At 52.4% G+C, this 13,056-nt stretch overlaps 2 protein-coding genes across 2 annotated transcripts; one reads left to right on the forward strand and one right to left on the reverse strand.

Annotated features, from left to right (window-relative positions):
- Window positions 1-1,861: 1,861 nt before the first annotated feature.
- Window positions 1,862-3,784, forward strand: AlkB (alpha-ketoglutarate-dependent dioxygenase AlkB). Its single transcript, XM_003747172.2, has 5 exons — window positions 1,862-1,929; window positions 2,162-2,334; window positions 2,510-2,755; window positions 2,891-3,038; window positions 3,157-3,784. Exons 1-5 carry the CDS (start codon window positions 1,914-1,916, stop codon window positions 3,477-3,479), a joined length of 906 nt encoding a protein of 301 aa, XP_003747220.1. The 5' UTR covers window positions 1,862-1,913; the 3' UTR covers window positions 3,480-3,784.
- Window positions 3,785-4,117: 333 nt separating this feature from the next.
- Window positions 4,118-11,295, reverse strand: LOC100898145 (uncharacterized). The gene is made up of 7 exons (XM_029112536.1): window positions 11,201-11,295; window positions 10,722-10,982; window positions 6,935-7,096; window positions 5,909-6,026; window positions 4,927-5,068; window positions 4,624-4,786; window positions 4,118-4,518 (listed from the first exon to the last, which is right to left on the reverse strand). Exons 1-7 carry the CDS (start codon window positions 11,293-11,295, stop codon window positions 4,320-4,322), a joined length of 1,140 nt encoding a protein of 379 aa, XP_028968369.1. The 3' UTR covers window positions 4,118-4,319.
- Between the last annotated feature and the right edge of the window lie 1,761 nt (window positions 11,296-13,056).

Below are 13,056 nucleotides of genomic sequence, written 5' to 3' on the forward strand. Positions count from 1 at the left end.
CGCGAGCTGTTCCCTAGAGGAACGGTGATGAGGACCCCCTTCGGAAGTCGGGGGTAAGAATTTCTAACGAGAGGACACGGAACAACAGGGACGGATTGGAGCTTCCGGAAATCGATACCCACCGAAGTTTCTTGCGTTCCGCCGAGTCTATTCGACGAAGAGACGGTGGAATACCATCAACCATCATAGAGCGTATGACGTGTGTCTGACAGGTATCGTGATCTTCCCGGCGCAACGAAATGCTCGCGGCTTCGAATGGGATGGACGCATAGCCCAGGACGATTCGAAATCTATCAGAACAAGTTCTTCAAATGACGAATTGGAGAGAAATTCCCGTCATTTAGGAATTCACACACAGCTTCTTCCATCGAACGGATCGCGGTGAGAGCTCGGCGCTTCGCGGCGTCGGCCTTCACTCCGATAATAATAATCAACCAGTTCTTCTTGTTAGAGAGTATCGAAAGCGTTGCCATTTTACTCTAAAAGGGACGAGCTTCTTCACGAAGACGACTCTCAGAACGAGCTGGGAGGTCAGCTCATCTTTCATTTTGTTGCCACTCGAAGGAACAACGTCGGTGACGAGCTCTCGCTATGAATCAGCTGAGTCGAACGTCGTTCGAACTTCAGACGATTCGGCTTCATTAATCGATCACTATGCTTCGCCATCGCTGGTCGGAGACCCATACAAGCCCACACGAACGAACGAATGCAGGCACGCACGCACGGAAAAGCATCGAAGCCGTTTCCGTAACCAGCTGCCTAAATGGAATATCCGCACGCGGTCACCGGCAGGCTCCGTAGATCGGATCTTCCCCGATCGCGGACTCTCCGGAGCACTCTGACTCCTGACAGATCGGTATCTGCTCGCATATGCAATCAGCCTGGAACAAGCCCTCTAAATCGTTGGCTCGCTCAATTCTGCCCGGAACAGCACCGTCCTTCGGATCGCCCATCTACCGATCAGTTCTCGTGTCCCTCGGCGAAGCAGAGGGATGCTATTCTCTCCGAAAGTCGGCAAACACTCTAATCAGAGAACCCCGTCTGAAGGCGCGAGGCGTTCGAGGTCCGAAGTTTCCTCTGAGTCGAGACGAGCTCCATCTCGGAAATGCTTCTCCCTTCGAGTCCGCAACGTTGGAGACTCAGGATTCACGCTCCGAAGGTTTCCTCAGCACTCAAACCACATCGGAGGGGAGGGAGCTGGAAAGCGGGTACCAACCTGCGATCAGAGTTCATCATTGGATGTTCGACGGTGATGATTCATGCGAAATGACCGCGTGCCTGGAGCTTATTCGATCGGCCCGGAGCCCCTCTTGAGGTCCGATCGAGGTCTTCCACCACAAACAACTCAAAATACACAGGACCTTCGGTCGGCCTAGAATACCAATGTTCTCCGTTCGTCAGTGTCTCCTACACCTTTCCTGATCGAGTCTCTGACTGCGGAGGAGCTCTGGGCATGCGCGCACAAGATCATCGTCATCAGCGTTTCGTACAGCGAGTTGAAGGCGCCGGTTTTCACGAAAGTTCCGGCGGCATGCGGAAGAGATCATGCAACGAGGACTGGCGCTCTCGTGTCCGGCGCTCGAGGGACTCCGACCCAGGTGACGCACGGGGAACACGACCGTCGGGACGTCCTGTGCTCTGCCGATGCCGAGAGGCAAGAAGGTCACGGATCACACTCATCATCAGGGCGGGAAAGGGAGTCTGTTTTGAAAGTGTCAGCTGGCCTCATCATAACCCTTCTCTCAGGAGCCAGAGAACCGTCGGATCGCCTGCGGTCGAGTTTCTTCCCAGGGAGACGATGATAAGTGACGAATTAGTAAAGACGTGACCCTGGGGATTTGGACAGACTCAGGAATCTCGATTGGTGGGCACGGACCGCGTGTCTCCTCAAAGCGCGGACTACATCAGCTCGCATGGAACAGAGAACAGGTATGAGCTAACAGAGGGGACCTTCTCTCTCATGAAGCGGGTCGTAATTCGTAATTTCATAGTAGCGAGTTCCGCGGAGAAAATGAGCGCCAACACGAACTAGCAGGCGTTTCTGATTCGCGTCGAAGGGAATGCTGCTCTGGCGGGACGGAGCAAGAAATACCCCGGTCGGGACCGCTTCGCTGAGACAAGTCTGCCCGTGAATGACTTTTTCTCTCTCCGGGTCGAACAGAATGTGGACCCATACCAGACGGAGATCTCTACAAATTGGAGTTCAAGTACTACAAATCCAAACAAAGGCCGCCCGACCTATCGTCAGTCATAGACGCCAACAAGGAATCGGCGTTCTCATGGAGCACGTGCGCCATCGGACGAAATGACCACGGAGTGGAAGAAACGTTGAAGGTTTGTGCGCGGCCTATTCTTTCTACGTATGACTTCCTTTCGGCCGGAGTGAGGCGTATGTCTGCCCGACGCCGATGAACGGCATCGTACTGCATGGCGGAGCACACTCTCCACTCCATGGTTTCGTTTACGGTGTGCAGAAAGAAGTTGGCTGACAACGAACTCATTCCCGCAGGTCGGCGAGCTGACCTCGGTGCCTGGACTCCTTTTTGTGCCGGCGGCCTTCAGCCCGGAGGGTTTACACCGATTGACGCACAGCTGCCTGTACGACTATCCCGAGCGTCCAAACGTCACGAATCTCGAAGTTCTACCGGCTTCAACAACGAAACGTCTCGGAAGCGTGAAAGTAGCCCTCGACGATGAACTGAGGAAAAAGCTCCGTTGGGCGACCTTGGGATATCATCATGATTGGAACACCAAGGTGAGCGCTTCATCCGGGAATCCTCGATGGGGAACAGAGGAAATCGGCGAGTATTGGAACAGGGCAAGCGGAGAGGATCCCGTTTGGAATTTCAATGGATGAAGTTCTCGTGATACGAGCTTTCCGCGTTCGCAGGTGTACAACATGGAGCATTTCTCCCGATTCCCGTTTGAGCTCGCTCAGTGCGCCGCCGTTTTCGCTGAAAAAGTTGCTCGTTACGAATACCAATATCGAGCAGAGGCGGCGATCGTGAACTACTACCCAATCGGAATGACTCTGGCAGGTGGGTGGGAGTCGATTCTTCACTCGATTGCATGTTAATTCCTCCTGGGAGTTCACACTTCGAGAGCTGAACGAATGGATTCATCCCATATCTAAAGAGACCATCGAAAATCTTTCAGGCCACGTCGACCAGTCCGAGGAGGACCAGACAGCTCCCCTCGTATCGATATCATTAGGATGCACTTGCATATTTTTGATCGGTGGCTCAAGCCGCGCCGTGCGGCCGTCAGCTCTGTTCCTACGTCATGGGGATGTCGTGATCATGACGGGTCCCGCTCGCCAAGCTTACCATGGAGTTCCTAGAGTATTCATTGAAAAGGGCTCAGACAGGCCGGACGCCTACGCTCTCGCTGGTGATTGCGAAGAGAGCATCTGCAAGAAGTACCTCTCGAAGCATCGGATTAATATAAATATTCGACAAGTTCACAAGCCCGACGTCTAGCGGCTCCGGTAGCCAGACAGCGGGGCCGTGATCCCGATTAGTGATTTCCTTGATCTCTTAGATTCTACGCGTATCAAATGCAATATCTCGGACTCCTTGAAGACCCTTAGAGATGAAGCTGTTGTGCTTGTCTTGAAACGGGGAAACGGACTTGGAGGACGCGCAAATGTTTCGCCCGAGTCGTGCGGCACCCGTCAGTGATCTAGGCGCATATCTCTGTGAGACCTGTCTACTCTACATATTGCTCATAGTGACTGACCCTTGCTCCCTAGTGATGTTAAGTTTGGCATTAAAGCTCGGAGGTTTCCGTTCGGAGGATCGACGGTCTTTTCAATGGCAGGATTTTATTACGAGAGCGGAAAATCTTCCATGCTCGCATCATTTCTCCGTGAGAATTTCCAGAGAGTATTCGTGCGATCGGCACTCGGAATCGATTAACTATGTATGTCAGCTTAAAGCACTGTTGCATCGCCGCCGGGGCGCGATATCGTTTCGGTGCTCGCATGTGCTCCATGCTCTTCCGCCCCGTCAAGAAGCGTGGGCGAGAGCTCCTTGAGACCCGACTGCGGAACGGCATTGGTTCCTCACATCTATCGGAATTTTCGCTATCAAACACAGAATGGTATTTACAAATTGCCCTCAAAGCACTCGTTCGAGCATGGCGAACGATCCCTCGGGACCTCTTTGAAGAGTAAGCTGTCATTCGAAAGGCGTATGTCGCCGTATTCTGTGATGGGATTCTACGGATGAATATTTACATAATCGAATATATTATTATCGGATACTTATACAAACAAGACGTTTTCCGAACTCGTTTCGGAAAGGTATGTGACTCAAGACCTATCTGTAACCGTGGTCGTCGAAATCCTTCGGCACGACGGGTTGCGTCACGTTCTCAGGCATCGGGATATGAATCTCCCCGGAGCTGACGAAGGCAGTGAGGAAAATGTTTGCTACGGCTATGAGAAAAACACCAACTAAAACAAAATTGTTCACTAGCTCCGCCGGTCTCTGCTGGAAGGCTCGATTGATGTTGAATCTGGAAAGTAACACGACGCTGAGGCGAAGGTTCCTGACGTCGGAGGTTTCACTGAGAAGCTCCCTAAGATTCATAATAATCCTCTCTTCGACCGAATCTACCAACCTTCCTTTGATGATGAGCAGGATTCCGACGGTCACCTGCAGAACCAGAGCTGTTCCGACGGAGGCTAAACATATCAAATAGAAGCGATTGCTCCTCGAGCCATTCTGTAGTATGGTGCGCAGCTGCGAGGCGTTCGACGTTAATAACGCCAACGTAAGAAGACCTGTCGGTCGGAACAATTTTTACCGTAAGTTATGTCCCTCTCGTACTCCTGACCACCGATGCGGCAATATCTCATGAATAGATGGCCGGGTCTTCATTTCTGAGCTTTCGAAAGAACGAACTCTATGAAAATCCGAGTACCTTGAGAGATTGCGTTTTTAGTCGAATACAGGTTCATATCCATCCAACTGTGAGCCCCTGACGAAGCCTCGGCCTGGAGCGAATGTTCCATGTCTAGACGAAGCTCATCGGAGTTGACACCGCCGGTATTTTCCGTTCCATTCTGAAAATATTCTACTCACGTGAGTGGATTATCCGATAGCGGCGAAACCCGTGGCAGAAGAGCCTCTCTCCAGCCGTGGTCTTCGAATCTCTCAACTCCGGAGCCCATGAGGTCAGCGAAGCCCCGTACGCTCAACTCAGCCAAACGGAACCACAATAACACGAACTCACATCCCTGCTGACGTAGAGGGACAGGGATTTTTTTCACTTGTACCCGCGGAAGTAATGCCAACCGTACGGGCCGAAAGTTCTGTGCAGGAAACGCGTCTCGTACCGGAGGGTCATTTCTCGGTGTTTTCATCTCTTGAGCGAGGGCATGACCACGAGCGATTCCTTACCAAACGTTTACACAAGGTTACAGGTGCAAGAGAGCTGGCCGTGTTGCTATAGACCACGAACTGGGTTACACTTGGATGCTAAACGTTCGAAGAGCTGACCTAATTCCGGTTTTTGTACCGAACCAACGCAACCTTCGGTACGAGACCCTTGCACCTTCCCACTGAGCACTTACAGGGCTGGTCGCTCCAAGTACAGGAACGACGATTCCCCCATCCCTGCTTGACAATGAATGGACGATCGACGTAAACACGGAAATTCCGTCGCACGTAACACTCGAACGCCAAGTTCCTGGTACGACGATTAGGTTTCTCCATGCTCCCGGCTTGCTTGTCACATAAATGATGCCTCAAAGTTTTCGCTACATCGCACACTCCTCACGCGGGAAGACCTTGCCGATCCTGCGGGGTTCGCTGTACCGAGAGATTCCTCTGTAATCCCCCGATCGAGCTCCGCAGATCATCGGGAGAATCCCGGTGGAATTCTCTTCTACGGCAACACTTACCTCGTTGTCGGCTGAATTCAGGCGATCTGGTCCCGGTGGTCGGTTCAGCTCCCGCAACTCTTCGACTTCTAGCTGATGTTTGTGAGAACGGCGGAATTTCGTATCCAGTGAAGAACACCTGTTCATATCGATCGGGCGTTATGAGAGACTGCCGCTTGTTTCCCGAACAACAGCCAAGAACGAACGAATTTCCATCACTGGTCCGAAACCTTGTGCTCGAGCAAGAGAATGGTCTTCAGAGCGCTCGTCGTATTTTTCGTGGGTGGCTCCAGATTCGTCAATGAGATTTCAACGGAAGAAATTAATGCGGAACCGACATACCAGACAACTAAGTCCCATACAGCTCTAAAACTCGTGCTTTCAAGCGCCGCAAGCCGTCTTCGAAAATTACAGCCCGGGTCAAGACACTGCTGTCTTGAGGAGCATGGGCGGAAAGCAACTTCACGCATTTGAATTAGCGTTTGGACGGACGAAGCCGAGGAGTAACAAGACGTTGCTTCATAAGGGAGAGATTATGGGCGCGCGATCAAGTGCTCAGAGTAATGACGGACATCGATCACAGTCATCGCGAATGAGACCGACACGAGTTGAGGGCATGCAGCTGCCAGATTGAATGATCGGGAAGTTTTTTCACTTTTCCCGAGGCAAGTCCGCGACAATTCGACGGGTTGTCGTTCACCGATGCCGAGAGATAGAAAACTCCTCGCTAATACTTAGTGACACAAACCTGGAAGACGGTCTCCGCGCCATGAGGTGCTCGTGAGGGATCGGACTGGGCGCCATTCTCACCGTCCGGGATCCTCCACGACACATGCAAACTCAATCTATGTAGTTTTCGCTTCAAGCCCCACTAAGCTGGAAAACGGCCGCTGTCGGCACCGCTCCGGACGCTTCGGAGAGCACATGGTGGTGTTCTGGTCGCCGGCAGCACTCTCCGAGTTAAGTCATGCTGCAGCTCGGAACGCCACTTTTACAAACTCCTCAAAGCCAGAAGTGGTTCGCAGTGCTACTGAACAAGTGCGTTACCGGCCGGGAGAGAGAAGTTTTCTCTGTAGGCAGGTCAAACGTCGCCGGTCCTTCCCACGCGAAGGCCCCAGCGCACGATCCCAATCACCCTTACCCGCCCGCAGGTCTGCAGTGCAGAATACCTTCAACGGCTCCGGCAGAAGTGCTTGATGGCGTCGGGAGCTGTAGCTCGATTAAAAATCTGTATCATCAGATCCGCGCCGACCGAGAAATCACACCTGACAGACGTATGGTCAGCGGTCTCCTCGGACATTTTGAGCGCTGGAAAGATGGGTCTGAGCCTCGGGGCTAGGATGAGAGATCGATGATGCATGGGAGTCTCTCTTGATTCCGAACAGTTCCCGTGTACTTCGGAGACTCCTTAAGGAGCTGAGAATGGAGAGGGGATGAGGAGGCGGCCCCTCGAGCTCCGATTCTCAATACACGGCCCTACATCGAGGGTACAATACATTACATGTCTCGTTCTCATTCCAGTACATGCCCCGCACATGTCGTCCCGTTTTCGGAGAGAGGATAAATCGCCTGAAGCTGGTTCCCGGCTTGAACGAGGAAGCGTCAGTTCCATAGGACCCGGGACGATGACGGAATTCCATAGCACTCGAAAAATGTCTCTCTTCGACTTAACGCCTGTAATTATGGTGACGCAGGTCCGGACATTCGCTTGAGGAACTCGAGCTTAGGGAGACCGTGCGGGAAGAATCGCGCATTCCTCCTCCCAGAGTCCCGGCGATCACCGGGATCGATGACATCTGAGATTGGACCAAGGTCGATTTAGAAGGAAAGAGACCGCAAGCAGCCAGCTGACGTTATTCCTCCTGAAAAGTCCTCGGAGACCCACAACAACGACGACTCCTTTTGACTGAGCTCCGCCTCTCCCCGACTCGATTCTTCGAATAGGGGTGCTTTTTTCGCTTCCGGGATGCCGGTTGCTTCCGACTCCCCTGTCAGTCTCCCGCCCCACTCAAGGGACGATGATCACCATTCATGACGTCATGAGTCAAATGGCTCGATTAAGGAGCGCTTTTCCCCTCCGGATCAGCGTCCTCATGCTAGTCGACGAACCGGAAGAAAACCAGAACGCGGAAACCTAGCAATACGGTAGAACTTTCTGTGATGAACAAGAGATCGGAGTCTATCTGATGAGTCCCTGCCGACGGGCATGGTGCTACAGGGGTACAGTCACGGATCGCTTTCAGGAGTAGAATCCCTCAATACTTTCGTCTTTCCTCACAGTTGGCGACCGCTTCCGGGAAAAGCTGGATTGAGCTTATTGGGCTCATTTATCGCCGTATCCCTGGTCGTCAGGCCCCCGGGCATATATCTCTCGTCACCGCAGTGCTCAAAATGAATCAGTGCGTACCGTTACGTCATTGCGTGATATCGAGAGAAATCCTATCAGAATATTGAAAATTAGTACTGTCCGAGCCGTTCCAGGGTCCGTAATCGCTGAATCCCGACATCGATAGGCTGGGAATGATTGAGAACTCTGGAGCTTTCAACCTCATTTATCCACAGTGATGCACTCTCTGCACGAAAATTCGAGGCTGCAGGCGAAGCAGAATATTCCGCTCGCGAGCTTCGGACCGGCCGGAGTTGATCCGATTGATCCTCGTCGATACTCCAGGAGAGTCCATGACGTCTTTCGGTCGAAGATCAGAATGTTTCACGCGCTCAATCTTAATGATCATTCATCATCCATGCCTCTAAGCCCGGAAAAGACGGTGACGGCTTTGGAGCTCTAGCGGAAATAGCAATCGCAAGTGGATGACCGATTTCCCTAAGAACCTCTCTGCTTCCACTGCAACGAGCTGCACACAGAATGACAGGGCTCTTCGAATGGACTGTACACGATTGTGGTAAGAAAATAACTGAGGGGTTTTCTCCACTCATTTCGTCAAAGAGCGAAGCTCTGCTCAGCAAGCGCGGCGTGTCAAAGTTTCCGCAACTCGCACGAAGACAGCGGTGCGGATAATAATGGAACATGGCGGAATTATTCATGAGCGGAAGGAAATTCTGCTGCCGATCGCTCCTCCGCGGCACAATAATTAAGTTCGATTCAATTCTACTTCGCTTTTGAGAAACTGAGTTATCGATTTGCATATTTCCGAGAATTCTAGATTCGAACTCTCGAGAATCCGGAACTGTCTTTCGACATTCGAGGAATTCCGTATTTCTCGACCACTGAGGCATGGTTGGTCTGACGGTCATCGGTTGACTGCCTATGTCCTCTACGTCGGCGTTCCAATTCGGAGTTCCGAGCCTCGCTCCCCCGCCTCGCCGCCCATCAGAGGAGCGAGCGACCGCATGAATCGAAAACTTTCAGTCGATCGGAGAAATGAGCATCCTGCAACCAGGGTAGTTTTCTCCGGAATCACGTCGGTGCGGGGAATACATCTTACGAAAAGAATTCTCAGCCGTCCGACTGACTCCGGCCTGGTCCTTATTCGCTTCCCCCCTAATGTTCGGAGGGAGGACCGTGGTGATGCAGCAGTTCGGATGATTAATGTAACGTTACAGCACCAGGACAACTTCTTTGCTCGATGTTCTGTTCCCGTCATCCAGCCGACTCGTTCGGGGTATCAAAAGAGCTGGGCAAGAAAGAAAAATCTGCTTCATATGAGTCGTAAAGTGGATCCGAATGGACGGCGACCGCTCGTAAAAGCGAGCTCTTAGGCTCTTCGAGCGACGGAGCAAGCGGTCCGTCTCTGTCCTGAAATGTTTTTCGGAACACGCTAGCGTCTCTACGATGCCCCGCCGCTGATTTCCTCCACAATTCCCTTCCATAGATCCGATATTCAGCAAGAAAGCTATGCTCGCGATACTTTCTCGATAATCCTGTTTCCTCAAAGGAGCGTAGGGGCAACGGTCGAGGCAGCGCTATTGGAGGGAATTCGGGGCAGCAGAAAGAAACGAGCCTCTTGAGCCCGCAGTCTACGGGACTCGCGCTGGGTATAATAATGGCTCATGCAGGCGCATGTTGTCACTCTATACCCCTTGTGAGAAGAAGGGGAGCAGGCGGAGATGGTCGAGTGACCCGGGACCCAGGTCTGGCATGAGAATGAATAATCCGCCTGAGTAGACTTGGAAACCCCTATCGTCCGCTTCGTTTAATTGGAGCTGTGAGAGGGGAAAAATCTCACATCATATCGGATGTTCAACATTTTTTCCGTCGGGATCTCAGAGTCAATCTAAATGTGGACCTCGAGTTAAGAACGTCGCGGGTGCATCTGAGGCCTGGGAGACGTCTGGCAAGGAAATTCCTCCGTGAGAGATGCAGTCGTATTCGTTACTAATAGCTCATTATAGGGCCATCCGAATCGTTCTCGTCACCGAGATTCTCCCATGAATCGGATCGGTGCTCATAAAGGGAGCTGGAAGGAGCCTGGAAATGTTGCTTCTGGCATAGGGGAACTGAATACTCCATCCATCAGGGGAGTTGATAGGTGATATTGGAGTCCATAGCTGAAAGAAACCTAGTAGTGGGAGTTGTGGCTACGTCGATTATCATTACTCACTGTAACACCTGGAAGGTCCGTTTCCGGCTCGCGGCGTTCTCGCACCTATCCGGCTGATGTAGAGGCTCCCTCCCCACAGGGGAGCGCTCGCTATGATATATAGATCGAAGCTAGCGATAGATAGCGTCGACAGCGAAACCTCAGCCGTAGTCCCATTAGGAGAGCCTTCCTCTCATGATATAGGCGGCAAATTAGCTTCAGTGTCGATCGTCTCTGATATGCTTCCACGCCTTCCACAGCGTCTGTGAGGGGAACGATCTCCAGCGGGTAACCTTTCCCGAGATCCGATCCGTATGTTTTTTCCGTAGAGCATTGCGAACCGCGTTCGAATGGGGGATTCGAGCTCTAAACCTCGATCAGAGGGTTCGAGCATTTTCCGAGAGAGTAGATAGGTATGTGCGAAGCCCCGCCCGCGTCGCGTCGTCGATTGATTTTTCTCCCGGCGCGCGTCGATGGGATCGGCTTTGAAAGGCGAGCTATTGCGACGATCGACAGGACAGTTGTTGCAGACGAGGTAGAGACATCGCGACAGACTTCAGCACAAATTGTTCCTCTCTCCTCGCCACATTCCCCGCTTGCTTCTCCGGCCGGCGAACGGCGACGTTAGGACGGAGCTGATGGGAAAGCCCATCTGCCGTTGATGGGAAAGAACGGGAGTACGCGAGTGAACGATTCGCCTTGGGCATTAACCAACCCACCCACCTACCCAGTCAAGCAAGCCGCCAGTCACCCAAGGAGAGAGCTAGTTCACCGACCTACTAGCGTCAACGGGGCCGCGGTCTCCCCGCAGAGTTTGTTGTAATTATAGACCAGATATGCCCAAGGGTCCAACCGGACGTCCCACATCCGCCGCACATATACAGTTTGCGACCACCGAGACGGAGTCCGGACGGGATGCTGTATCCATGGGCACAATTTCCCGGATCTGTGAAGTCTTAGTGTGTGTAACCAAACCACGGAGCTAGATGATATAAGTGAGCGATCGAGTCGGACTGCCTGCGAATCGCGTCACATGGCAACCGCGCGATCCTCAAAGGAAGAACCACCGGGTATCCCCTCGACGGTCGCAGCTTGCTCAGCTCCTTCCTGCGTTCCCCCGTCCGACTCTCCGTATAAACGAGAGTGGACGGCCTAAGTGAATTTACGTTGAACTAGTTTTAATGGAGCGATACAACAAAGGGTCACAGGAGACATGGATCGGGCAGATGACGGAGAGCGACGACGATAAAAAGGACAGTCTCCGACGTCGGTCTCGTCTACTCTGGAAAGATAAGTTGGAAACTTGCCAAAATAGGCTCGGTGGCGTATATCGCCGTCGTAGATGGGAGAGGCACCGTCGAGAGAAATTCCGTTCCCTCGGATCCGACGAATTCCAAGGCTCCGAAGCAAAGGGGCGTCATTCCAATGCCGGTCGATGGAGAGGTCGTTTCGTTTTCACTTGATTTTTCGACATGAAAAAAAAAACGAGATGTCGTATTTTGTTTTGTATGTATTGTATGGCTGTGGAGTCGCTTGACGAGACGAAGCGCATTTGAAAACGGCTGGCCGAGTTTCATGGAGGAGCCCTGTCGTCGTCTCAGAGCTCTTGGGTATTAGGTTGATTTATGAGCAGGATTTGCTCTATATACTGTGCGTCGCAATCTCCTCCTTCCGCACTCCACCTCCGTCCCGGAGCAGTCTCACAGCTTCTCCCCGGTCGTTTCACTCCGGCCGGCTGCATGGCTTCGCAAGCTAGAGAGCATCCTTGAGCTCTCGCGAAACTTCCGGGGAGACGCCGAAATTAAAGTCGACGACATACGACATGATCACCTAATACGATTTCTCGCTCCGACTTTCTCCTGCTCGAATTCCAAGACTGAGGGACGGTAAAGCTCTTCTCAGAGGCGAAAATCTTCCCTCTTTTCTCCATTCCTACAAATCTCAATGAGCTCTCCCCATATGGTTTGCCAAGCGTATCATTTGTCCCGGAACAGAACGATTTGGCATGCGAAGTCTTGAAAGTAGCTTTCATGCTCGCGCAGGATCAGGTTCATCCTAGCATCCGGCATTTTTTGTGCCGCGCATTCGGCTCTTGTTCGGAGCCGGTCCCCGGAGCTCTGACTCCTCTCGAGGGCGTTCTTAGTAAAGCCTCGGATTTATTTCGTTTTGGCTGCGGCTCAAGGCGATAGTCTTCCTTCAACCTTCCGACCTCGTCCACTCCGACGGCGGCGAAAACCCCCGATACTGGCAGCGCAGGAGTCAAGAACAAAGGGGAACGAAAAACGCGTTAAAGCGAAAAGAAGATCAAAGAGGAAAAGTAGAGGGCTCCCTCTCTCAACGAAGGAAAAAATATCTATCCTTCCTCTTGTAAGCCAGCGAGGCCAGTAGCGGTCCGCGAAGGTTCTTCGGAGGGACAAGTGGCGAGCCTACACTTTGAGGGTGCGACTTTTTCGCGTCCCCGTACCCAAACAAGCATACTGTTTTACTTGTTATACACGTCATTGATTTGAAATTTTCCTGCTCGTGAGGAAACGAGCTCCCCTTGGCCATCGCAAGTAAGCCAGATCCGGTAGAAGCGGAGCACGGAGGTCCTCGCAGAGAATGAAAAATGTGCGTTTTAGGGGCGGG

The sequence above is a fragment of the Galendromus occidentalis genome, unplaced genomic scaffold, assembly GCF_000255335.2.
Source record: "Galendromus occidentalis unplaced genomic scaffold, Mocc_1.1 scf7180000077512, whole genome shotgun sequence".
NCBI lineage: Eukaryota > Metazoa > Arthropoda > Arachnida > Mesostigmata > Phytoseiidae > Galendromus > Galendromus occidentalis.

Coding starts and splice junctions, on each gene's coding strand:
- AlkB (XM_003747172.2), top strand. Junction 2,756..2,890: donor ATCATGATTGGAACACCAAG/GTGAGCGCTTCA, acceptor CCGCGTTCGCAG/GTGTACAACATGGAGCATTT. Junction 3,039..3,156: donor AATCGGAATGACTCTGGCAG/GTGGGTGGGAGT, acceptor AAAATCTTTCAG/GCCACGTCGACCAGTCCGAG.
- LOC100898145 (XM_029112536.1), bottom strand. CDS start 11,295: ATGTGGGACGTCCGGTTGGACCCTTGGGCATATCTGGTCTATAATTAC. Junction 5,069..5,908: donor TGAATTCAGCCGACAACGAG/GTAAGTGTTGCC, acceptor GAATATTTTCAG/AATGGAACGGAAAATACCGG. Junction 4,787..4,926: donor TAAAAACGCAATCTCTCAAG/GTACTCGGATTT, acceptor TCCGACCGACAG/GTCTTCTTACGTTGGCGTTA.